General features: G+C 42.2%; 2 protein-coding genes across 3 annotated transcripts in view; both read left to right on the top strand.

The window, feature by feature from the left end:
- uimc1 (ubiquitin interaction motif containing 1) overlaps positions 1-4,588 on the top strand; it is an 86,959-nt gene extending 82,371 nt beyond the window's left edge. The window contains exons 8-9 of one of the 2 annotated variants that reach the window (XM_048543501.2): positions 1,263-1,338; positions 4,338-4,588. In XM_048543501.2, coding sequence (XP_048399458.2) covers positions 1,263-1,338; positions 4,338-4,341 — 80 coding nt within the window. In that variant the 3' untranslated portion in view covers positions 4,342-4,588. Of the gene's footprint in view, positions 1-1,262; positions 1,343-4,337 lie in introns of those variants that run through there. The other variant, XM_059650760.1, reaches the window with a different exon arrangement.
- Positions 4,443-27,148, top strand: part of LOC125458453 (hexokinase-1-like) — a 50,433-nt gene continuing 27,727 nt past the window's right edge. The window contains exon 1 of the mRNA XM_059650761.1: positions 4,443-4,555. The gene's annotated coding sequence lies outside the window, so the exon portion shown is untranslated. The remainder of the gene's footprint in view (positions 4,556-27,148) is intronic.

Below are 27,148 nucleotides of genomic sequence, written 5' to 3'. Positions count from 1 at the left end.
GATACATCTTCCAAAATGCTTTGCGCCCTATCCAATAATCTTCAGTCAGGAACACCTTTCTCTGTCGTATTCTTGTGTCAGAATACTAGCTAAGACTGCCACTTTACCTTTAGTCAAATTATGGTTTTCGGAGATCTTTGAGAATTCTGTGAGAGGCTAGTGATTTTCTCTTTAGGGCTGCTGATTGTTAACTCTGACAGATGGCAGTTGCCTGCATACCAATTTTCAAATGCCCTTTTCTTTTATACCCTTGATGACCTATTAATTTCTTACAATAAGATTGGTCCTAGGTTGTTAAAAACATCTGATTTTAAATTTAATTGGTTTTTAGTCTGTAAGTGCCTAGTTTAAATGAATTGATTGATATTCAAATTAGTTGATATTTAAACTGGTTGCCTTGCTAACAAAACACTACTGCCCGGGTTTCTAACCATACAACCTTTTGATACAATGTTTCAATTTCAGGAGCTCTCTGTGCACCTGCCATTTTTTAAAATCTCCAAGCCTAGAAAAAGACATTGTCTTTTAAAGGGACCACACAGCCTTTTCCCTCCCCCCGCAACATTTTATAAACATCAAATCCTACATCCTACATCCTGCCTTCCAATCCACAAGTGTTATACCTAACTCTGAAACATGATGTGTAGGTGTCTGAACTGTTTGCAGTGGGAGAGTATCTCAACTGTGTAGGGCCTGTCTGGAATGTCCCAGTGCCCAGGATAGAATTTCTCTAGGCTGCCCTAGCAACTGAGGTGGAGCTGCCTATACTGTCCTAGTGGCCAGGATGTGGTGTGAATAGACTGCCTCAGCATCCAGGTTAGGGGCTGCCTAGACTGTCTCAGTGTCCTAGGTGGGAGGGTGTCTAGACTATCCAATCACCTGGGATTGGATTGTTTAAATTGTCTACTCCCATTAACCTCGTGCAGCTCTAGTGGATCATCCCTTCACCTACTATGCTCAGACGTGGAGACACCGATGGAATTTCTCATTAATCTGTACTGCCCAACTACTGGACATGTGCATCTTTTTCCTCAGTTGCTGTGTCCACAAGTAAACATGTATTCCAGCTAGATCCATCTGAAGTGTTATATTACTGTAATGATGTCCCATCCTTTTCCATTGTAGACTCTAGAAGTGATGGCCAATGGGTTTACAGCCTGAAACTTGACATTATTTTTGGTAGCTACTGAAATAATCTTTGAATGAATTTGAATATTTGGAATCTTCTACCAAATTCTAGTTCTTGTCTCCTCCCCTCATAGTGCGGACCCGCAGCAAACTACGCAAAGCTGGCAAAGAGATTGGCACAGATGGATACAACTCTTCAATATTCAACCAGTGAGTCCTGGGGCAGCTCACAAAAACCTCAGTGAGAGACCATGGGCCAATATCACAGTGTTACTGGGAATATCTGCCTGTGATGAGCTGTGTAGATGTGTCAGTGCCAGTGTGTGTACGTTTTTGTGTATGGCTGTGTATCCACATCTTTGTGCGTGTGGGTGGGTGAATGGGTGAGTATGTGTGGCAGTTTATCGATTGATAGTAATGTGTGGTTGGTGCTGTCTCTTTGAAAGCAGGTATGTTGTGCTATGCTGAATTTTAATAAGTCTCATGAGTCTGTGCTCTGACAACATCTGAGTTTCAATTGTGTTGGTTTGAATGTGCATTGGATTTGATGCGAGTCTGGGGATTGTGACAATGTCTCAAGTTCATTGTGATGTCAAAGGAGGCCATTTAACTTATAAATTTCATATGGCTTTTTGGAAAGCAACCCAGTTAATTCCATTATTAGTCACTTTGGGCAGCTCCACTTTAAAGAACGTGAGGATGGATTTGTTAAAATAATTTACAACTAACTTGCTCGAGTTTGTTTGATGAGGTAACAGAAAGGATTGATGAGCGTGATGCTGTTGGTGTGATGTGCATGGACTTAGAAAAAGCATTCAAAATAGTGCCACACAGCAGAGTAAAATTCATGCTCATGGAATTAAAGCCACAGTAGCGGTATGTATTCAAAATTGTCTGAATGACAGGGAAGTGGAGAGTAATGGTTAATGGATGTTCTTGAGGCTGGAAGAATGTTTATAGTGGAGCTCCCCAAGGGTCAGAACTGACAATCTTGTATTTTTGACAATAGACAATAGGTTCTGGAGTAGGCCATTCGGCCCTTCGAGCCAGCACCACCATTCATTATGATCATGGCTGATCGTCCACAGTCGGTATCCTGTTCCTGCCTTATCCCCATAACCCTTGATTCCACTATCTTTAAGAGCTCTATCCATCTCTTTCTTGAAAGTATCCAGAGAGTTGGTCTCCACTGCCTTCTGGAGCAGAGCATTCCATATATCCACCACTCTCTGGATGAAGAAGTTTTTCCTCAACACTGTTCTAAATGGCCTAGCCCTTATTTTTAAACTGTGTCCTCTGGTTCTGGACTCACCCATCAGCAGAAATATGCTTCCTGCCTCCAGAGTGTCCAATCCCTTAATAATCTTATACGTCTCAATCAGATCCCCTCTCATCCTTAATCAGATCCCCTCTCATCCTTTTCTGATATATATTAGAGATCCTGGTCTTTGGGGTGTGGGCCACAGTTTCACAATTTGAAAATGATATGAAACTTAGAGTTGTAAACCGCGAGGAGGACACTCTGAAGTTGATGGAGCAGGTAGACAGGTGACAAATGAAGCTCAATGTAGAAAAGTGTGAAGTAATTTATTTTGGTGGATTGAACATGGAAAAATGTTATAAAAGAAGGATGTGGACTCTAAAAAAGGTGCCGGATCAGAGGCATCTTGGTGTATACATGTCTATAAGTCATTGAAGGTGGCAAGACAGGTTGGCAGAGCAGCTAATGAAATATTGGGGTCCTGAACTTTAAAAACAGGCACAGAGGACAAAAACAAATAAATTAAGATAAACCAGTTTAAAGCACCAATTCAATTTCATCCAGAGTATTGTGTTCAGGTCTCAAGTGCTACACTTTAGGTAGAAAGTGAAGACATTAGAAAATGCAGAAATAATTCACATGAATGTTGCATGAATGACGAACTTAATTTACATAGATTTATTGGAGAAGTTGGGAGTGCTTCCTTTCAAGACGAGAAGGTAAGAGGAAATTTGAGAGAAGAATTGAAAATTATGTTTGGTCTGGACAGAGTAGGGAGGGTGAAACTAATCATATTGATGAAAGAATTGAAAATGGGGTAAGGCAGGGGAGTAATACTGGGCGAATTGTTCCATCTGAGGGCCATCAGGCTAATGGCCTCAGTATGTGCTGTTTCTATTCCTTCATCTCATTGAAATTAGTCCTCTAATTTGGAAATTCCATTTTAGATTGTGCCTGGCTGTTTATCATTGTTAACCTAATCTGATGATCACTCTTACCTGAGTGCCGCCCATGTAAACACGTGGCCCATCTCATTCCAATTCCACATGATTGCCCATGTTCAGATGTGACAAAGTATTTCTTTATTGCCTGTGTCTCTAATTTCCCATGTAATGCCATTGCTAATATGACCTCAACAGTCTGAGAGTCTGTGTACAACTCTTAATAATGTATTTTGCTCCTTGGTGATATTTGAGCTTTACCCATACAAATTCCCTATTGTTGAAGCTAGTATCCTTCCTCATTATTGCATTAATTTCATCTTTAACAAGCAAATGCAACTCTGCTGCCTTTGTCTTTTTGTCTGTCATTGCTAAATATCAAATACGCCTGGATAGAGACCTTCCATCTGTGATCACCCTGCAGATGTTTCTCTGCAATCCCAACTATATTATAGCTGCTTTCATCTACTTGTATGATTAATTCATTCACATTATTGTGAACGCCTCATGCGTTATGGCACAGAGCCCTAAGACTTGTCTTTTATATTTCTTGTCCCATTCTCATTATTTTTCACTATGACCCTGTTTGATCTGGCCCTTGATTTCTCTGCCTATCATTTGTCTTGGCCCCTTTTCTATTTTTTGTTCTGCTCCTTGACTCCCCGTTCTCTGACTCCTTGCACAGAGTCCCATCTCCTTGCTATCCCCCTGCTTTTTAGTGCTGTAGCTCACCAGTCTTATACTTACAACATGATGTGTCTTTGTATATGTGCCTGTTTCTCATTGTCTTTCTTCGTCTATTTCTATCTAAAATGAAGCTACTCCCTTTGCTAGGTCAAGGCATGACCATTGAAGGGACTGTCAACAGGTTGGAGAAGAGGGGGAAGAGAGAGGAAGGGCATCACCAGGTCAAGGTGCGGGACTCTCCCTGCACTTTGTTCTGTATGTCAATGACTAATTACTAAGTGTTAATGATGTTCTCATTTGCCCTGTTGATCTTCCCACAGGTGATGGGAGTTGAGCAAGTGTGTGGAGTTTCACTGAATCTCATGCACTTGCCAACGATCCAAAGGCCTTATCCTGATTGACGGATCCTGAATCCTGTCTTAAATCCGACCAGAGACGTGCAGTATGCAAAATCCACCACTATGAGGGGCCTGCCTGTACAGTCACTGCAGCCGGAGATTACCACCAAGCCTTCATATTCCAGGACCATTTGCCATATGTAAATAGTCTTTCATTAAAATCTTCACTTATATTATGTCTAATGTTCATTTTGTACAGCGACAGGCGAGTGGGATACTTAATATCAGTTAACCATTTGGGTTCAGAATGTAAGTTGACTGTGTCTACTCACGGGGCAACATTAGGCTGGTTTCACTCATGGGACTGGCTGTGCTTACAAAAGAATGCCGTGCTGAAGTTCTGCTGATACAAACCCTGATCTAAGCCAGTAGATCACCTTCCAGCTGGTGCTGCAGGACACTATCCAACTGGGCCTTTGCACAGGGCACCGACCAGCTAGCTTTGCTCACAAGGCATTCTCTGGCTGGATCTGCTCGCGGGGCACTGGCCAGCTGGGCCTACGCGTGGGACACTGTCCAGCCCGGTCTGTTCGCTCGACACTGTTTGGCTGGGTCTGCTCACAGGAGGCAGCCCAGCTGGAGCCATACTGATACAAATGCCACACAAAGCCAGTATGTCAAAATCAGCAGATTTACGGAATGAATTCTAAATGAAGAGATACAGGCTGAATTCCAGCTTTATACCAGACTCTGAACCAATGAAAATTTATAATTAACAGACAAATAATACTTTACACCAGTTAGTACATTACACTTGAAGTTGATACAATGAATATAAGTCTTAAAATGCTGAAGGGACTTGTCATTGTGTAAGGTATTAAGTAGTTGTTCAGTTCTATATTATGTCATTCTTTATTCACATAGGGGAAATCAGAAATCCTAGTATTTAATAGCTTTTACCTCTGAATTTTGTGGTTAGAATTATGGTCTGTGTGTATGATATTGTCAGGTTGGTTTAGTCTTAGTGTAAGACTGGTTGTTCGGGTCTGTGTGTATGATACTGTCTGGTTGGTTGGGTCTCTCTGTAGGCCACTGTGTGGTTAGTGGGGTCTGTGTGTTTAGGATCCTGAATCAAAAACAGAAATTGCTTGAGAAAATCAGGTCTGGTAGCCTCTGTGGAGAGCAAACACAGTGAACATTTTGAGTCATGTGACATACCTGGTTGGTTGGTTCCACATGTTGGGCCCTGCCTGCTTCGTTGGGTTTCTGCGTGTAGGATTCTGTCTGGTTGGTTGGGACTGTGTGCCAGGCACTGTCTGGTTGGCCAGGTTTGTCTGTAGACTGCTGTCTGGTTGGGCCTGTGTTTAGGATACTATCTGGTTGGTTGGGCCTGTGTATAAAACAGTGTATGTGCTTGGGTCTGTGTGTAAGACAGCCTCTTTGGGTTGGGTCTGTGTGTAAGAGTTGGGGGTCTCTGGCTAGTGCAGTTCTTATTGCCTGTCTTGACTGCATCTGTATATTACTACCTGGTTGATGGATTAACAAGATACTAATCAGTATATTAGGTCAATAGATCAGTACGTGATACACTGCCGTGTATCCCTTTGGAGCCCTCAATGACTACTGATGTTCTCCCTAGTTAGTAACAGCTGCTTTGACTCTGGTAGTTGTGGTGAGTTGGTAATCACGCCATGTGACGCCCCAAAAGTGAAAATGTTTTATTTAATCACTAAAAGGAATCAGCATGTTTCGATTTATTGCTGTGATCTGGAACAAAGAGACTTTCATCAGGTTCCTTCAATAAACTAAAAAATGACTTATTTATTAAACAAACTTATTGTTTAAACAGCTGGCAAAACTGGTTAGGTCATAAATTACACTTCAAAAACTATGTCCCCTTTAATTTGTGTACAAACACATTCATACACAGTCAAGACAGCACAGCTCTGCAGAAATGGTCCCAGTCTTTAAAAATAAGGCAAATGGGGATAAACCCTGGTTAAGCTATTGATCCAAATGCAATGGATAACAAAGCAGGGAGACTTATTACAATCCAATCGGCCATATCACAATGCTGAGGTGTTGTATTTTTGTAAGAATGGAAAGTAAAAATCTAAACAGGACACACTATCAGAGGCAACAAAATGTGAGGCTGGATGAACACAGCAGGCCAAGCAGCATCTCAGGAGCACAAAAGCTGACGTTTCGGGCCCAGCTGGGCTGGTTGTGTGGTGCAGTGGGGGGAGGGGACGAACTGGGCTGGTTTAGGGTCTAGGCCCGAAACGTCAGCTTTTGTGCTCCTGAGATGCTGCTTGGCCTGCTGTGTTCATCCAGCCTCACATTTTATTATCTTGGAATTCTCCAGCATCTGCAGTTCCCATTATCTCTGAGCTTTATTGCATGCTATGTATTTGATATTATTACATATAAACTCATATTGTAGAAACGCTTGGGGTCAGAGTATCTTGTTTATAATCTCTGGTATATAGGCTGGTAATCAGAGTCATTAAGCTGTATCTGTGACATAAATTAGAGCAACTCTGCTCAAGAACAACCATAAAATCAATATGACACCAAGATGAGTACAATTGTCATCTATTCAATGGATGACAGTATTGGTAAATCAGCTCAAAGTTTGTTTTAATAACTAACTGGCCAAGAAGCAGCTATGATAAGACAGAGGTGCAGCAGGACTCTTACCATCTATGTGAGGGGAGCTGTGTCTGACATCTACACACCCTAACATTTGTCATATGCTAAATGCCTGAGGGTTGGGAATTGGGGATGGGGCATGAGAAGACCTGAAGCTTCTCACTTTAGAAACTGCAATGATGATGTTTCCTGACTGAATGTCTGAAGCTTTACCCTTGCTGGTATTTCCATGATCTGTGTAAAATGGTCTTGTTCACAACATAATAAAATGTGAGGCTGGATGAACACAGCAGGCCAAGCAGCATCTCAGGAGCACAAAAGCTGACGTTTCGGGCCTAGACCCTTCATCAGAGAGGGTTTGTGCTCCTGAGATGCTGCTTGGCCTGCTGTGTTCATCCAGCCTCACATTTTATTATCTTGGAATCTCCAGCATCTGCAGTTCCCATTATCTTTGTTCACAACATATTTGCCCACCTACATGTAACATCTGATTTAACTAACTTGCCTTCACTTTCCTTATCTACGTAATTGATGTACATGGTAGAAAATTGAGGATTCAGCATAGACCTCTGTGAGACTTCATTTGTCACATCCTGTCAATCACGTAAAGACATTCTGCATATTCTGTTTCCTCTGCCAACTAGCCAGTAGTCTATATTTTTGAATTCTCCGTCTTATTTGTACTTTTACTTTCCACAATAACATTTATTTAGCACCTTATGAAATGCCTTCTGGCAATCCAAGTATAATTTGTGTGCACGCTCCCCATTATCCACAGCATGTTAAACCTTTTAAAAAATCCCAATGAGTTAGTTAAACATGATTTCCCTTTCACTGACTTTCCCAATTTCCTTGAAATTTTCTAAGTGCCAAGCTATAATGTCTTTAATGATCAGTTTGAACAAATATGGTGATGCAGTACGCGCTCAGTATTAACCCTCTAACAGTTCTGCATTCCCTACAACATAGCAGTTTTAATCAATAGTTGAAAGAGCTCCATCACTTGATACACTCATCCTTTGAGGCTAATAAGGTCTTTTCCTGGGAGGAGCTACCAAGTTCCAACCCTAGTTCTAGTTGGATTCCAATACAATGATAAGTTCGCATAGTTTACAATAATGTGTATTTACTCAGAATGAAGTGATGTAGTAGTGTAACATTACTTGAATATTAATCCAGAGACCCAGGCTAATATTCTGGAGATCAAGGTTTATTTTTTACCACAGCAAATGGTGAAATTTGAATTCAGTAAAAATATGGAATAAAAAACTAATGCTGACCATATCAATTGTTATAATCTCCCATCTGGTTCATTATTGACCTTTAGGGAAGGAAATCTGCCATCCTTCTGAAGCGTAACCACATGTAACTCCAGACTCTCAGCAATATAGTTGATTTCGCGTTGTACAAATAGGGATGGGCAATAAATGCTGACCCACTCAGCGACTTGTACATCCCATGAATGAATAGAGAAAGGCCTTCCAAAGGACTCTTGAAATGCATAGGTGAAGTAACTATACTGTAACAAAACCAAGCCCATCTTCTGCAGAACAGTGAATTTCTTCCCTTACTTGGTGTCAGGAAATTAGACTAACACCGAAAAGGATGTATTTAAAATAGTTCAGGTGGGACCTGACCACAATATATGCCATGTTGATAGAGGTTTAAGAACTAAATACCACAGAAATAGCAGGTAGACACACCATTGTCTTTTATAATGTTTTAATAGTGGTGATCTTCTGAAGAAATTTTCAGATTTTCAAAAGCCACAGCTATCCAAGGAGAAAGAAGAAGAAAAAAAATCTTGCCGAGAAGCTATGGATGTATCATTAAATATTCAGCAGCTCCAAATCATGCAGAGCCAGTCAGTTACTGTGTTTGTAGCACTTAAACAAGCTATAGAAACAATGGCAGGGCTAAGACAACAAAGTGTGGAGCTGGATGAACACAGCAGGCCAAGCAGCATCTTAGGAGCACAAAAGTTGACGTTTTGGGCCTAGAGCCTTCATTTGTAGGAACTCAAAGCAGTATGAAAAATATTGCAAAGGTTGTACAGACTACAGACAGTCTTAACAGTGCTCGAAGGGGAACGTTGTTGATAACCAAACTAAGTTAAGAACCGGCATGATGAAAATTCAGATATTAAAAATAATTTTAGGCTGAGAAGTTAAAGGCTTTTTCAAACACTATTTATTGGACATGCGCAATTGTTTAAAAATGTCAGAAAAATCTTCTAAAATAATGTTTGGAAAGCCTCATTCATCAAGAAATCATTAAACCAATAGTAAAAATAGTGTAATTAGAATGAAATGTCAAATATGACTGAAAGCATTTATTAAAATAAAAGCCACAAGTTTTATTAAAATCCTCATTTTCAAGTTAAAAAGAGTAATTGTTGTGCGACTAAAAGCATTTGTAAAGACATAGAAATGTACCATCAATAATCGTGGCTTAAAGCTGCACTCCCAGAAAACAAAGGACAGTAAACGTGTTTCTTATTTCAAAGTCAGTACATGACTAAAGTAAAGCCTCTAAAAAATGTTAAAGTAGTTAGCAAAATAGTTTACAAATGCAAACAAAAACAGAAGTTGCTGGAAAAGCTCAGCAGGTCTGGCAGCAACTGCAAAGAGAAATCAGAGTTAACGTTTCAGGTCCAGTGACCCTTCCTCAGAACTGATGGTAGCTAAGAAAATATCAGTTTATATGCAGAAGATAGGGTGGGGGGAGGGGTAAGGAGTAAATGATAGATGGGGATAGAGCCCAAAGAGTGAGAAGAGCAGTTGGATGGACAACGGAGGAGATAATAATCTGGCTAGAAGGGTGAATAGCTGTTCATGGAAACTGTTTAGTGGCTAACAATAGGTAGTGTGTAATGACAGACTATATGATAACAAGGCCTGATGTGTGGGGTAGGGTGCTGGGACACGGGAGAGTTCAGGCCCTAAAATTATTGAACTTGATATAAAGTTCAGAGGGCTGCAGAGTCCTCCGAGTGGAAAATGAGGTGTTGCTCAGTGCAAGCTGGAAGAACTTTGCAGGAACGCTGCAGCAGGCCCGAGATAGATTTTGGGCAGGGTACAGGGTGGTGTGTTAAAGTGGCAGGCAGCTGGAACCTCAATCTTTTGTGTGGGCAGAACATAGATGCTGTTTGAAGTAGTCACCCAGTTTGCATTTCATTTCCGTAATGTAGAGGACACCACATTGTGAACAGCGAGTGCAGGAGGCTAGACTGTGTGAAGTGCAGGTGAAGTGGCGCATTACCTGGAAGGTATGTTTAGGCCCTTGGATACTGAAGAGGGAAGAGGTAGGTGGACAGATGTTACATCTATGGTGGTATCAGGGGAAGCGGCTATGCGGGGGGGGGGGGGAGGAGGTCGAGAGGTGGATGTTGGGACTGTAGGAAGAGTGAAGCAGAGGTGTTCCAGAGGGAACATTACCTGCAGTATGCGGACAAAGGACGGGAGGGCTGGGGAATATGTGTATGGTGGTAGCATCCCGCTGGAAGTGGCAGAAATGCAGATGATGATCTTCTGGGGTGGATGTTGGTAGGACAAGAGGTACCCTGTCACTGTTGCAGGAGGGAAGAAAGGCACTGAGGGCAGAAATGCGGGAAATGGGTCAAACCCGGTTAAGAGCCCTGTCAACAATGGTGCTGGGGAATCCTTAGTTGAGGAAGAAGGTAGGCACTTCAGAGGCTCCCTTGTCGACATTAGCCTCTTTGGAACATATGCGGCAGAGATGGAGGAACTAGGAGAATGGAATGGAGTCTTTTCAGGAAGCAAGGTGTGAGGATGTATAATCCAGGTAGCTGTGGGAGTTGACGTTTCGGGCCGAGACCCTTCATCAGAGGGTCTTGGCCCGAAACGTCAGCTTTTGTGCTCCTGAGATGCTGCTTGGCCTGCTGTGTTCATCCAGCTTCACACTTTGTTATCTTGGATTCTCCAGCATCTGCAGTTCCCATTATCAGCTGGGGGAGTTGGTGGGTTTATAATGGATATTAGTGGCCAGTCTATCCCCAGAAATGGAAACAGAATTTGAGGAAAGGAAAGGAGTCAAAGGTAGACCAGGTGAAAGTGAGGACAAGATGGAAATTAGAAGTGAAATCGATGAACTTTTCCAGAATGTTTACTCTGCTTGCCAAATATCACAGAACATTTGAGGCACTACTGAAAAAGTCTCAAGGATGGTATTGGGATGCACATTATGAAGAGGTCTTGAAGAAGATCAGAGATACAGGATGTCTCTGAACGGACAGAAAGCATTCTGAAGGGACAGGGTGAACAGCCAGAAGTTGTGGTACATATTGATACTCACAACATAGGTAGGATGAGTGACGAGGTCCTGCAGCAGCAGTTCAGGGAGTTAGGTAGAAAGTTAAGAGCAGGACCTGCAAGGTTGTAATCTCATGATTACTCCCTGTGCCACATGCTAGTGAGGCTAGAAATAAAGGGATAGTACAGCTCAACACTTGACTAAACAGATGGTGTAGGAAGGCGGGTTTCAAATATCTGAACCATTGGAATCTCTTCTGGGGCAGGTGGGACCTGTATAAGAAGGATGGGTAGCATCTAAACTGGAGGGGCAAAAATATCCTGGCTGGAAGGTTTACCAGTGTCTCTCAGGAGGATTTAAACTAGCTTGGCAGTGGGCCGGGAACCAAAGCAAATGTGAATTGACTGAAAGGGAACTAGAGAATAGGGCCAGTAAGACTCAGAGGAAGAGCAGGCAGGGTCTGGTTGTTGATCAAGGTGATCAGTCTGGTGGACTGAAGTGCATCTGTTTCAATGCAAGAAGTGTAACAGGTAAGGAAGATGACCTTAGAGCTTGGATTAGTACTTGGAACTATGATGTTGTTGCTATTACACAGACTTGGTTAAGGGAGGGACAGGATTGGCAGTTTAACATTCCAGGATACAGATGTTTCAGGCATGATTGAAGGGTATATAAAAGGGGTGGAGGAGTTACACTACTTGTTAAGGAGAATGTTACAGCTGTATTGTGGGAGGACACCCCAGCAGGCTCATACAGTGAGGCAATATGGGTAGAGCTCAGGAACAGGAAAGATGTAATTATAATGTTTGGTGTTTACTATAGGCCTCCCAACAGCGAGCAGAAGATAGAAGAACAAATATGTAAGCAGATTTTGGCAAGATATAAAAGTTAACAGGGTTGTTGTCACGGGTGATTTTAGTTTCGCATATACTGACTGGGACTCGCTTAGTGCTTGGGAGTCAGATGGGGAAGAGTTCTTAAGGAGGTCCTAGGAGGACTTGAAATAGGAAAGGGGCCGTACCAGACCTAGTATTGGGGAATGAGCCTGGGCCAGGTACTCGACATCTAAGTAGGGGAGCAGCTCAGGAACAGTGATCACAATTCAGTTAGTTTTAAGGCACTGATGGATAAAGATAAGTGTAGTTGTCAGGTGAAAGGGCTAAATTGGGGGAAGGCTAATTACAACAATATTAGGCAGGAACTGAAGAATGTAGATTGGAGGCAGATGTTTGAAGGCAAATCAACATCTGGTATGTGGGAGGCTTTCAAGTGTAAGTTGCTGGGAACTCAGGATCGGCATGTTCCTGTGAGGATAAAGAATAAGTATGGAAAGTATGGAACCTTAGATAGTGAGAGATATTGTGACCCTAATCAAAAAGATAAAGGAAGCATTTATCAAGGCTAGGAGACAGGGAACACATAAAGCATGGGTGGAATATAAGGAAAATTGAAAGAAACTTAACTAAGGAGTCAGGAGGGCTAAAAGGAGTCATGATAAGTCATTAGCCAACAGGTTTAGTGGAAATCCCAGGGCTTTTTATACATATATGAAGAACCAGATAGTAGCCGGGGAGAGGGTTGGTCCAGTCAAGGACAGGGAAGGAAATTTATGTGTGGAGCCAGAGGAAATGGGTGAGGTGTTAAATGAGTACTTTGTGTCAGTATTCACCATAGAAAAGGACTTGGTGGATGATGCATCTGGGAAAGGATGTGTAGATAGTGTGGGTCATGTTGAGATAAAAGGGGGGGAGGTATTGGGGGTCTTGAAAAACATTAAGGTAAACAAATCCCTGGGGCCTGATGGGCTATACCCCAGAATATTAAGAGAGGCAAAGGAGGAAATTGCTCGGGCCTTGAGAGATACCTTTGTTTCCTTACTGGCTACAGGGAAGGCCCCAGTGGATTGGAGAATAGCAAATGTTGATCCTTTGTTTAAGAAGGGTGGCAAGGATAATCCAATTAATTGCAGGCTGGTGAACCTTGCATCAGTGGTAGGGAAATTATTGGAGAGGATTCTTCGAGACAGGATTTACTGCCACTTGGAAATAGATGGGCATAATAGTGAGAGGCGGGTTTTGTGAAGGAGTGGTCATTGTTTCACTAACTTGGTTGAGTTTTTTGAGGAAGTGACAGAGATGATTGATGAGGGTCGGGCAGTGGATGTTGTCTACATGGACTTCAGTAAGGTTTTTGACAAGATCTCTCATGGCAGGCTGATGCAGAAGATAAAGTCACACAGAGTTAGAGATGAGCTTACAAGATGGATTAAAAAAATTGGCTTGGTCATAGAAGACAGAGGGTAACAGTGGAAGGGTGCATTTCTGAATGGAGGGCTATGACAAGTGGCGTTCCTCAGGGATCAGTGTGGGACCTTTGCTATTTGTAATGTATATAAATGATTTGGAGGAAAATGTAACTGGTCTGATTAGTAAGTTTGCCGATGTCATTATGGTTGGTGGAATTGCAGGTAGCAATGAGGATCATCAAAGTATACAGCAGGATATAGATCGATTGGTGACTTGGGCACAGAGATGGCAGATGGAGTTTAATCCAGACAGCTATGAGGTAATGCATTTTGGAAGGTCTATTCCAAATGGAAAATATATAGTAAATGGCAGAACCCTAACGAGTATTGATAGGCAGTGGGTTCTGGGTGTATAGATACACAGGTCACTGAAAATGACAACACAGGTGGAGAAGGTTGTCAACAAGGCATACAGCATGCTTGCATTCATCAGCCGCGGCATTCAGTTTAAAAATTGGCAGGTAATGTTGCAGCTTTATAGAATCATAGTTAGACCACATTTGGAATATTTTGTTCTATTCTGGTCGTCACACTACCAGAAGGATGTGGTGGCTTTGGAGAGGATACAGAAAAGACTTACCAAGATGTTTCCTGGTATGAAAAGCATTAATGATGCAAGGAGGTTGGAGAAACTTGGGTTGCTCTCACTGGCACAACGGAAGTTGAGGGGAAACTTGATAGAGGTCTCCAAGCTTATGAAGGGCATAGACAGAGTGAACAGTCAGAATGTTTTCCTAGGGTGGAAGAGTCAATTACTTGGGGCATAGGTTTAAGGTGTTAAGGGAAAGATTTAAAAGTGATGTACAAGGCAAGGTGTTTTTTTCACTCAAAGGGTGGTGGGTGCCTGGAACTCACTGCCAGAGGAGGTAGTGGAAGCAGATTTGATAGTGACTTTTAAAGGGCGTCTTGGCAAATATATGAATAAAATGGGAATAGCGGGATACGGTCCCTGGAAGGGTACAGGATTTTAGTTGTGATGGGCAGCATGTCGCTGCAAGTTTGCAGGGCCGAAGGGCCTGTTCGTGTGCTGTAATTTTCTTTGTTCTTTGTTCTCCCAGGTCAGCACAATTCTGACTGAGATCTATCGTAAATCATTGCTGTCCTGTCAAATGAAAAAGCAAGGTGTCTCTATGAATGTGGTGGTTTTACCTTTTTCTCCAAAGACTTCCATGTAAGACCAAAGGGAAGAAAAGTTGTGGAGATTAGCAGCTGCCCTCTCTAAAACAATGGTTGACAATCCAAGGGGAAATGATGGCCACATGGTTCTATGGCTGTTAATCCAGAGACCCAATTAATGTTCTGGGGACCTGTGTTCAAATCCTACTGTGGCAGATGGCAGAATTTGAATTCAACAAAAGTAGTCTGGAATTAAAAGTCTGATGATGAGCATGAAACAACCAACAACTGTTGGGAAAAATCCATCAAGCAAGCAATCTGCTGTCATTACCTGATCTGGCCTAAATGTGCCTCCAGACCCAGTCACCGTAGACCAAGGGCCCGGGTGATACTGATGTTATATGAGGCAGGTTGTTATTGTCATTAACGGAGACAGATGTTATGTGCAACTTTGATGTTCTTATGTCTCGGTGAAGGGACTTATCTCACCGTTTGAGGTTTTTCCTCACTTGTCACTGAAGAGTTGCAGAAGTTCGAGTGTCAGTGACAAAGTGAGTCTCGAGGTCTTTTGGGCAAACGTGTCATATCTCTCGATGCCGAGGAATGTCATGAGGCGGTTATTCATTTCCGACCACTTGCCTCGTGCGCCCATCACGAAGCCAAAATAGCTGGGCACCTCACCTCCTGTCAGTTTCGTGATCTCAGCATTCAGATGTTTATATTTTTCCACTTTTTCTCGCCATGCTGTTTCCAGTGCTTTGTTGTCATTTTCGTACCGCACTGTGACATCTACGACCGCGATCTTCTTGTCTTTCTTAAATATGAGATCGGGTTTCCATAGTGAGCCGTGTTTATCGAACAGTCTGGGCTCCATGTACGATGTCCAGCCGTACTTACTGACGTGTTTCTGCAACTGGTCAGCGATCTTATTATGGCGTTTGATTCGAGCGTGTGACTTTACGTTCAAGAAACTGTGAACTTGCACTCCAAGGTCTTTCTGTTCACCAACTCTGCCCAGGACCTTACCGTTAATTGTATACGTCCCACCCTGATTTGCCTTTCCAAAATGCAGCACCTCGGATTTATCTAAATTAAACGCAATCTGCCACTCCTTGGAACATTGGCCCACCTGATCAAGGCCCTGTTGTAATCTGAGGTAACCTTCGTCGCTGTCCACGACACCAATTTTGGTGTCATCTGCAAACATTCTAATAATACCTCCTCGGTTTACGTCCTGATCATTTATATTAAAACCAAAAGTCAGTGGACCCCGGCACTGATCCTTGTGGCACACTGCTGGTCACAGGCCTCCGGTCTGAAAAGCAACCCTTCACCGCCACCTTCTGTCTTCAACCTTTGAGCCATTTCTGTCTCCAAATAGTTCATCCTTCCTCTCTTCCATGTGATCTAATCTTGCTAACCAGTCTATCATGAGGAACCTTGTCAAACACTTCACTGAAGTCCATACAGATCTTGTCCACCGCTTTACCCTCGTCAATCCTTTTCGTTACTTCTTCAATAAACTCAATCAAGTTATTGAGATAAGAATTCCCATGCATCAAGCCCTGTTGGCTATCTCTACTCAGTCCTTGCCTTTCCAAATACATATAAACCCTGTCCTCCAGGATTCCCTCCAACAGCTTGCCCACCACTGATGTCAGACTCACTGGTTTATAGTTCCCTGGCTTTTCCTAACTTCCTTAAGTCGTGGCACCACGTCAGCAACCTCCAGTCTTCCAGCACCTCACCGCTGGCTATTGATGATACACGTTTCTCAGCAAGGGCCCCAGCAATCACTTCCCTAGCTTCCCACAGAGTTCTCGGGTATGCCTGATCAGGTCCTGGGGATGTATCCATCTTTGTGCGAGTTAAGACATCTAGCACCATCTCCTTTGTAATATGGATATTTTTCAAGTTATTGCTGTTTATTTCCCATGTTCTCTATCTTTCATATCCTTCTCTGCAGTAAACACTGATGCAAAACACTCATTTAATATCTCCCCCATCTCCTATGGTTCCACACACAGGTAGCCTTGTTGATCTTTAAGTGGCCTATTCCCTTCCTAGTTACCCTTTTGTCCTTAATGTATTTGTAGAATCCTTTTAGATTCATCTGACCCCTAATTACCAAAGCTTGCTCTTCTCCGATTTTTGCCCTCCTGATTTCCCTCTTAAGTATACTCCTATTGCCTTTATACTCTTCTGGACATTAACTCGATCTCTGCTGTCTTTGCCTGACATATGCTTCCTTCTTATTCTTAACTAAAAACTCAATTTCTCTTGTCATCCAGCATTCCCTATACTTACCAGTCTTGCCCTTCACCTCACTAGGAACATTCTTTCTCCAGATTCTCGTTATCATATTTTTGAAGGATTCCCTTTTCCAGCCATCCCTTTACCTGCGAACATCCGTCCCTAATCAACTTTTGAAAATTCTTGCCTAATACCACCAAAATTGGTTTTCTTCCAGTGTAGAACTTGAACTCTTAGATCTGGTCTGTCCTTTTCCATCACTATTTTAAACGTAATAGAATTATGGTCACTGGCCCCAAAGTACTGCTCCGTGGACACCTCAGTCACCTGACCTGCCTTATTCTGTAGTTTTGAACCTTCTCTAGTAGGTACATCCACATACTACGTTAGAACATTTTCTTGTACATACTTAACAAATTCCTCTCCATCCGAGCTGTTAACAGTATGGCAGTCCCAGTCTGTGTTTGGGAAGTTGAAACCTCTACCATAACCAATCTATTATTCTTACAGATAACTGAGGTCTCCGTACAAATTTGTTTCTCAATTTCCCGCTCACTACTGGGGGCTCTATAGTACAATCCCAATAAGGTGATTATCGTTTTCCTATTTCTCAGTTCCACCCAAATAACTTCCCTGGACGTATTCCCAGGAACATCTTCCTTAAGTACAGCTGTAATGTTTTCTCTAATCAAAAATTCCACTCTCCTTTCCTCTCTTGCTCCCCTTTGTACCCTTCCTAGCATTTATATGCCGGAACATTAAGATACCAGCCTTGTCCATCCCTGAGCCACGTCTCTGTAATTGCCAAGATATCTCAGTCCCATGTTCCCAACCATGCCGAGTTCATCTGCCTTCTCTGTTAAGCCTATTGCATTCTGTGGCGACTCTGAGAATTGTAGGCATTGATTCTCAGCACACTACTACGGTAAGGCTTGACAAAAGTAGCAATGAAGTTTAATAAGACCATAAGGACACAAACCAAGATAGATTGAATTTCTGAAGAAGAATTGATAGGGAAGGCTTTGCTGAACTTGTTCTTAACCTTGATTAGAGCATGCTTGCAGTGTTCTGTCTAGTTCCATTCACCATGTTGTAAAGATAATAAAAGGCCCTGCAGAGAGTGTGAAATAGATTGACAAGAGTGATAACGCAGTCTATCAAGAATGAATGAATCAGTTTTGTCTCTTTTTTTCTTGGAAAGAGAAGGTTGAAGGATGACCAATTAGAGATATTTAAAAAGTTTTGTAATGAGTAGGGCCAGGTGGGCTGAATAGCTTCATTGTGTACAATATTTCTGATATTATTAGATATAGATCATATTATAGATACATTTAGAAGTAGTGTGTGTTCTTTACAAATTCCAAAATATAGATTGAGTAATCAGAGTCATTAAGCCATATATCTGTGGTATGAACTAGAGAAACTCTGATCAAGGACACTCATAAAGTCGATTTGTCACAGAGATGAGGATAGCTGTCATGTACTCAATTGATGACACTATTGTTAATCAGCTCAAAGTTTGTTTCAATAATCAACTGGCCAAGAAGCAGTTGTGATGAAATGGAGAGGTACAGCAATGTACGTGCGAGAGGAGCTGTGTCTGTTTGAAATCCATACCCCACCACCTGTTACACTCTGAAGACCGGGCAAGGTGGGGCTTAGGGAGACCTCCTGCTTGTTACTTCTTGAGAAACTGCAATGAAGATGTTTCCTAACTGAAAGGCTGCAACTTTATCCTTTGCTAATATTTCTACAATCTCTGTGAAATTGTCTTTCGACACAAGGTAAGACTTGCTTTCATGTTGTGCCTGACCTATCTGGCAGACATCATGTAACATCTGAAAACTAAAAGATTATTCCTAAATGATAGTTGTTCCTTCAGTTAGGAGACACAGCAACTCATTTATACAGAGCAAGAACCCCAAAACAGAATCTTGCTTTGTTTTGATGTTGTGCTCAATGAAGAAACATTGTAAAAGATTCAGAGGTAGCTCACTGTCTTTCCAACAGTCCACTCCCTCAGTATGGACCCTGTAACAGTGCTGCACAGACTCAGTACTGACCCTGCAACAGTGCAGTGCTCCCTCAATGTTAATGCTCTGAATAGTTCAGCCCTAACTCAGAATTGGTTTGGTCCTTAATGAAACTCTGGCCACCTGATGACCAGTGGAGGTTGCTCCCACTGTCTGGGGTTAGCTGTCTGTTCCTTTATGTGTTGATGTGCAAGTGCTACATGATGAGTTATACAGAGTTCCAGGCTAATGCTCTGGGAACCTGGGTTCGAATCTCTCCGTGACAAATGGTGAAATTTGAATTTATTAAAAATCTGGAATTAAAAGCTAAAAGGCCATGTAACCATTATCGACTGTTAGGAAAAAATCTCATCTAGTTCACTAATGCCCTTTAGAAAAGGAGATCTGCTGTCCTTATCTCATCTGGCCTAGGTGTGACTTCAGACCCACAGCACTGTGGTTTACCTCTTCAGGGATAGCCAATAAATGCTGATCTAGCCAGTAATGCCCGTATGCCATGAACAAAATAAAAGAAAACTCTGAACACTGCCCCGTGTTGAAGCTGAAATGTCATCCTGTTGCAGGAATGCCACTGATGCTTGATGTCTAGACCTCTCACCTGACTGTGAGAGCTAGCTCAGCAAAAACAATCAGTGTTCATTCATCAAATTATCAAGTCACATAGGAGACCATACAGCCCATCGAGCCTGTGCTGCCTCTCTGAATCAGCTGCTGGATGAATCACATCTTCCTAATTATCCTTTACAACAGGATCTAGGGGACCTATTTTAATAAAACAAAGAACCGCAGATGCTAGAAATCTGAAAGGAAAACCAAAATTGCTGGAGAAACTGAGCAGAATTGACAGCATCATGGAGAGAAAAATTGAATTACCATTTTGAGTCCAGTGATCCTTCTTCCAAAACTGATGCTGCCAGACCTGCTGTGCCTCTCCAGTGATTTCTGTTTCGCTTTCAAACTATTTTAAATTTGGCACTGGCACTTGCAAGTCAAGATGATCAGAATTTTTTGTCTCTCAGAGTGACTTTGGAACTGTTTGCTTCAGGAGACAGTGGTGTTGATGGGAGGGGTCATTGAGTATTTTAAAGATAGAGATCAATTGATTCTAGTTAGACAGGAAATCAAGGATTATCAGGGATAGATTGGAATGTGGGATTCCAAATACAAACAGTTCAGCTACAATATTTTTGAATGGTGAAGCAGGCTTAAGGCACTGAATGAACTAAGTAGCTCCTATTTTGTATGTTCATAAACTAAAAAATGTAGCGATGGAAAGAAATAAGACCGTAAGAACACAAGCCAAGGATAGGATGAATTTGTGAAGGAATAGAATTAATAAGGAAGGCTTTGTTCTGAATCTTGGTTGGAGCATTCTTGATGAATTCTGTCCAGTTCCATTCACCATATTGTAAACAGGATAGAAGGGCCCTGCTGAGTGTGTGAAGTAGATTGACAAGAGTGATAAGAGAGTCTATAAAGAATGAATGAATTGATTTGGTCTCATTTCCTTGGAAAGAGAAGTTGGAGGTTGACCAATTACAGATATTTAAAATTATGAAATGTCTATCATGAGTAGGGTCAAGAGGGCTGAATAGCTTCATTGTGTGTGGTATAGATAATATTATTAGATTTAACTCATAGTGTTATTGAGTCCATTGTGTGTTCTTTACAGTCTCGAATATGCAGACTTAATAATCAGATACATTAAGCCATATATCTGTGGAATGAATTAGAGAAACACTGATTGAGGGCACTCATAAAGTCGATATGACACAGAGAAGATGATGGCAGTATTGGTAAATCATCTGAAAGTTAATTTTAGTAACCAACTGGGTAAGAAGCTGTTGTAATAAAACAGACAGGTACTGCAGTATCTGTGCGATGGAAGCTGTGTCTGTTTGACACTCCCAATATCAGTGGCACACTAAATTTCAAAACTGGGGAATTACTCCTGCTTTTTGGTTCCCTCCCTCCTATTTCCAATGCCCTTACCTTCAGGGAAAACGCTATTAGATTTGTGAGATTTACAGATGTCTTCAGCCTCTGATCGGGATATGGTCCATTTCTATTTGCGCTAGTTTGAACAATAACACTGATTGAGGTATGGCAACAATGAGTACCTCTGTTTCATATCAGACTTCACATTGGCCCAAATGAATGATCCCTCAACATGGGTCAGATACAGAGAGGCCTGTGAGTGACCTAGTAAGGTTGATGCAGTAGTATTCAGTTCCATGTCACAGCATCCTGGTCACTAACCTTGTCAACCACTGAAGAACAATGTGATATTACAGCTTCTTTCATGTGTTCCTCTTACTTCACTGAGTAAGTACACACTGCAGAGAGCCATAAACTATTCCAAAAGCATCTTCAGGAGTGGAGAGGACCTCGGTGACTCCCCCTTGAAGGTCAAGTGGATATTTGGGACAGAATTCCAAAGTTCATTGGGAAGCAGGCAGAGGAATGAGCATCCTCAAATTAATGAATGAAACATTCAGCAAAAGTTCCTGTCCTAAATAAAAGCTAAAATTCCTCATCAAAGCATCAAAGAATATTCCCGTTTAACCAGCTTCCTGAGTTTGTTGGGGAGACTTGGATATTAAAGAGCCTTGAGGAGTGAGAAAGTTGGATATTGGAGACAGTGAATCAGATTGGCAAGGCAGAGTCAATATAGGAGAGTAAGCGAGTCAGATATTAGGGAATGAGACAAGCTGATATTGGGTAGTATTGGGGAGGCAGTGAGTTGCATAGTGGGAGGTGAGACAGTCTGACCAAGGGGAGGTGGTGACCTAGTGGTATTATCACTGGACTGTTAAAATTGAGACCTAAGTAATGTTCCAGGGACCCAGGTTCAAATCACACCATGGCAGATTGTGGAATTTAAATTCAATAACAATCTGTAATTAAGAGTCTAGTGATGACCATGAATTCATTGCCAATTGTCAAAAAACCTACCAGGTTCACTAATTCCCTTTAGGGAAGGAAACTGCCATCTTTCCCTGGTATCTAGACTCATAGCAATGTGGTTGACTCTTAACTGCCCTCCGGGCAATTAGGAATGGGCAATAAATGTTGCACTAGCGAGCAATACCCTCATCCTGTGAATGAAAAATATTAAAAAATACGATATTGGAGAGGTTGACCAAGACATAGTCAGATATTAGGGAATAAGAGAGTTGGATATGGGGAGTGGGAGAGTTGGATATTGAAGCATGTTGAGGAGGTGGAGAGTTGGATGTTAGGGAGGCAGGAAATCAGATATTGGAATGTGGGTTGGATATTGGAGAGTGTTGGGAAAACAGATACACAGGAGTCAGAAGTCAGATAGCCTGATATTGGATATTGAGAGTGTCAGATATTGGGCAAATGAGAGTGTCATATATTGAAGAGTATTAGGGAAACAGTGAGTCTGATACTGGAGAGTGAAAGAGTTGGATTTTGGGGATATTGGGAGGCCGAGAGTTGGAGTTTTGAGGTTCTTAGATATTGGGGAGTGAGAAAGTTAGATGTTGGGAGGTATTGAAGACTGTTAGTAAGGCAGCGTCAGATATTAGAGAGCGTTAGGCAGCCAGAGTGTTGGCTGGTTAGTATTTTGGGACAGAGAGTCAGATATTTTGGAGCGTTGAGGAGTGGGAGTATCAGATTATTGGAGAGTTGGATATTGGGGAGTATTGGGGAGGTTGTGAGACAAATATTGGGGAGTGAAAGAGTCAGATATGGGGAATGAGAGAGTCAGATAGTGGACAGTGTTGGAGAGACAGATACTTAGGAGTCAGATAGTCAGATATTGAGAGAGTCATATATTGGAGAGTGCTAGGGAAGCAGTGAGTCGGATATTGGAGAGTGAGAGAATTGGATTTTGGGGAGTATTGGGAGGCAGACAGTTGGAATTTTGGAATTCTTGGGTATTGAGGAGTGAGACTCGGATGTTGGGAGATGAGAGAGACGGATATTGGAGACTGTTAGTAAGACAGCATCAGATATTGGGGAGTGTTAGGCAGCCAGAGAGTTGGATATTGTGGAATAAGAAAGTTGGATATTGGGTAGTATTTTGAGACAGAGAGTCAGATGTTTTAGAGTGTTGGAGAGTAAGAGTGTCAGATTATTGGAGAGTTGGATATTGGGGACTATTCAGGAGGCGGAGAATCAGATATTGGGGAATGTTGGGAAGTGAAAGAGTCAGACATGGGGAATGAGAGAGTCAGATAGTGAATAGTGATAACAAAGTGTGAAGCTGGATGAACACAGCAGGCCAAGCAGCGTCTCAGGAGCACAGAAGCTGATGTTTCGGGCCTGGACCCTTCTCTCTGATGAAGGGTCTAGGCCCGAAATGTCAGCTTTTGTGCTCCTGAGATGCTGCTTGGCCTGCTGTGTTCATCCAGCTTCACACTTTGTTATCTCAGATAGTGGATGGTGTTGGCTAGACAAAGATAATTTGAGAGTCAGAGAGTCTGTTATTGGAGAGTTTTGGTGAGGCAGTGGGTCACATATTGGAAACTGTTGCAGAGGCAGTTGGATATTTAGGAGTGTTAGGGAGTGAGAGTGTTGGATATGGGGAGTGATAGAGTCAGATATTGGGGAGTGTTGGGGAGACAGAAAGTCAAATATTGAGAATTGTTGGGGAGGCAGAAAATCTGATATTGCGGATTGAGAGAGTTGGATATTGGAAAATATTGGTGAGGCAGAGTCAGATATGCAGGAATGAGAGAATTGGATACTGGAGAATGTTGGTGAGGCACAGACTTGGGTATAACAAAGTATTAGGTAAGACATGGAATTAAACATTGGAGAGCATTTGCTGGACAGAATTCAATATATGGCAGAAAATGAGTTAGGTTTTGTAGTGATTCCTGGTCAATAGACTGTGGATGTGAGGGGAAACATCATGTCGGATGTAGACAATATAGAAACAGTGATCAGAAGGTAGAGTATAGGCAAAGGTTTTATTCTAGCTGAAGGTTGTCACAAATGCTTCAACCTTATCCTTTGCACTAATGTGCTGTGCTTGCCCATCACTGAGGTGGGGTTATTTGAGGAGGTGCCTCCTCAAGTGAATTGTTCAATTGTCCACTACCATTTACGATTGGATGTGGTAGGACTGCAGAGTTTAGATTTGATTTATTGGTTGTGGGATCACTTACCTTTGTCTTTTTAAAGCTGCTCATGTTATTTGGTGTGTAAATCATCCTGTTTTGTAGTTTTACGACATTGACACCTTATTTTAGGTATACCTGGTGCAGCTTCTAGTATACCGTCCTGTATTCTCCACTGAATCATAGTTAATCCCTGATGGTAATGGCAGAGTGTGGGATATACCAGGCCATAAGGTTGCAGATTGTGCTAAAATATCATTCTTCTGTTGCTGATGGCCCGCATCGCCTTATAAAGGAGAATGAAGACAGGATGTTATCCCCACAAGGAATATATGTTTGACCAAATTGTCCTGTGTAATAAAACATAGTACAGTACAACATGGTAATGGGCTCTTCTGCCCACCATGTCTGTGCTGATCATGATGCTATTCTAAACTAATACAGCCTGCCTGCACATGGGAAATACCCCTCTATTCTCTGCCTGCTCAGGTGTCTGTCTGAATGCCTCAAACTTCGCTTCTAACACCTCCCTTGGCTGTATCTTCCAGGCACCCACAACCCTCTGTGTTAAAAAAACTTTGCTTGCACATCCCCTTTAAACTTTCTCCCCCTCTAGCCTCTCCATACCCCTCATAATTTTATATAGTTCTGTTAGGCCACCCCTCAGCCTCTGACTCCAGCAAAAATAATCCAAGTTTGTACACAACACTAGTGTGGCCTCATTTGGAATATTGCGTGCAGTTCAGGTCGCCCCATTACAGGAAGGATGTGGAAGCATTGGAAAAGGTGCAGGGGAGATCTACCAGGATGTTGCCTGGTCTGGAGCGCAGGCCCTATGAAGAAAGGCTGAGGGATTTGGGTCTGTTCTCATTGGAGAGAAGGAGGCTAAGGAGGGATTTAATAGAGACATACAAGATGATCAGAGGATTAGATAGGGTGGATAGTGAGAGTGTTTTTTCCAAGGATGATGACTTCAGCTTGTACAAGGGTGCATAGCTACAAATAGAGGGGTGATAGATTTAAGACAGGTGTCAGAGGCAGGTTCTTTACTCAGAGAGTGGTAAGGGTGTGGACCACCCTGCCTGCCAATGTAGTTAACGCAGCCACTTTAGGAGCATTTAAACAGTCCTTGGATAAGCATATGGATGATGATGGGATAGTGTAGGGGGAGGGGCTTAGATTAGTTCACAGGTCAGCGCAACATTGAGGGCCGAAGGGCCTGTTCTGCGCTGTATTGTTCTATGTTCTACGTTCTAACCTCTCCTTATAGCTAATAAACTCTAATCCAGTCCACATCCTGTAAACCTCTTCTGTACCCTCTCCAAATCCTCCACATCTTTCCTATAGTGTAGCAAACAGAACTGCACACAGTACTCCAATTGTGACCTGACCAAAGTTGCAACTTCTATACTGAATGCCCTGACCGATGAAGTCAAGTATGCCATATGCCTTCTTTTTACCCCCTTGTCCACTTGTGTTGGCATTGTCAAGGAGCCAAGGACTCAGACCCCAAGATCCCTCGCATGGGCCCAAATCCTCTTGCATTTGACCTCCAAAAGTGTATCATCTCATATTTGTATAGATTAAATTCCATTCGTCATTTCTCCATCCAATTTTCCAGCTGATCTTTATCCTGCAACATCCTTGGATATCCTTCCTCACTTTTCATAACTCCACCAATCTTCGTGTCATCTGCAAAATTATTAATCAGACCACCAATGTTTTCATCCTAATCATTTGTATATTACAAACAACAGAAGTCCCAGCACTGACCTTTGAGGAACACCGCAGGTCACAGACCTCCAGTGAGAAAAACACCCCACCACAACTACCCTTTGTCTTCTACAGACAAGTCAGTTTTGTATCCAACTTGCCACCTCACCATAGATCCCATGCAATTTGATCTGCTAGACCAGCCTATCATAATGGAGCTTGTCAAATGCTTTAGTGAAGTCCATGTAGACCATATTTATTACCTTATTCTCACCAATCATCTTCATAACTTCTTCAAAAAATCAGTCAAGTTTGTGACATAATATATCTCCTGCATAAAGTCACGCTGACTTTCCAAATAAATCCATTCTTCTCCAAATACAAGTAAATCCTGTCCCTAAGAATCTTCCACGATAATTTCGCTACCACTGATGTAATGCTCATTCGCCTACAATTTCTTCGATTATTCCTGATGTACTTCTTAAATAAAGGAAAAACATTGGGTATTCTCCAATCTTTTGGGAACCTCACCTGTGGTTAAAGAGGCTACAAAGATCTCTGCCAAGGCCTTGTCAATCTCCCTCCTTGCCTCCCTCAGTATCCTGGAATAGATCCCATCAGACCCAAGGTCTCATCTGCCTTAATGTTTTTCAAGACTGCGAACACCGCCTTCTTAGTATTGACACGCCATAGAATATCAACATACTCCTCTTCAACATCGAGGGCCGAAGGGCCTGTACTGCGCCGTAGTGTTCTATTTTCTATGTTTTATGAAAGTTACCATCAATCCATTCTCCTTGGTGAATACCAATGCAAAGTACTCATTAAAGACCTCACCCGATTCTTCTTGCTCCATGCATATTGGAAGGCCTAAAGTATAATCCTATCAGCATGATTGCGTCTTTCTTTTTCCTGAGCTCTGCCAATATTGCCTTGATAGATGATTGTTCGAAGGTGTGCTCTTGCAGTGCAATGTGATATCCACCATAATAAGTAACGCAACATTCCACACTTTTACATCCCTCTCTATTTTGCTTGAAGCATCTAAAACCTGGAACAGAGATAATGGGAACTGCAGACGCTGGAGATTCCAAGATAATAAAATGTTAGGCTGGATGAACACAGCAGGCCAAGCAGTATCTCAGGAGCACAAAAGCTGACGTTTCGGGCCTAGACCCTTCATCAGAGCTCTCTGATGAAGGGTCTAGGCCCGAAACGTCAGCTTTTGTGCTCCTGAGATGCTGCTTGGCCTGCTGTGTTCATCCAGCCTCACATTTTATTATCTTAAAACCTGGAACAGTGAGCTACCAATCCTGCCCTTCTCTCAGGTTTCCTTAATAGCTACCACATTGCACT

The sequence above is a fragment of the Stegostoma tigrinum genome, chromosome 13, assembly GCF_030684315.1.
Source record: "Stegostoma tigrinum isolate sSteTig4 chromosome 13, sSteTig4.hap1, whole genome shotgun sequence".
Classification (NCBI taxonomy): Eukaryota; Metazoa; Chordata; class Chondrichthyes; order Orectolobiformes; family Stegostomatidae; genus Stegostoma; species Stegostoma tigrinum.
Note: the sequence above shows the minus strand (reverse complement) of the source record. Positions and strands in the feature narration are given on the sequence as shown.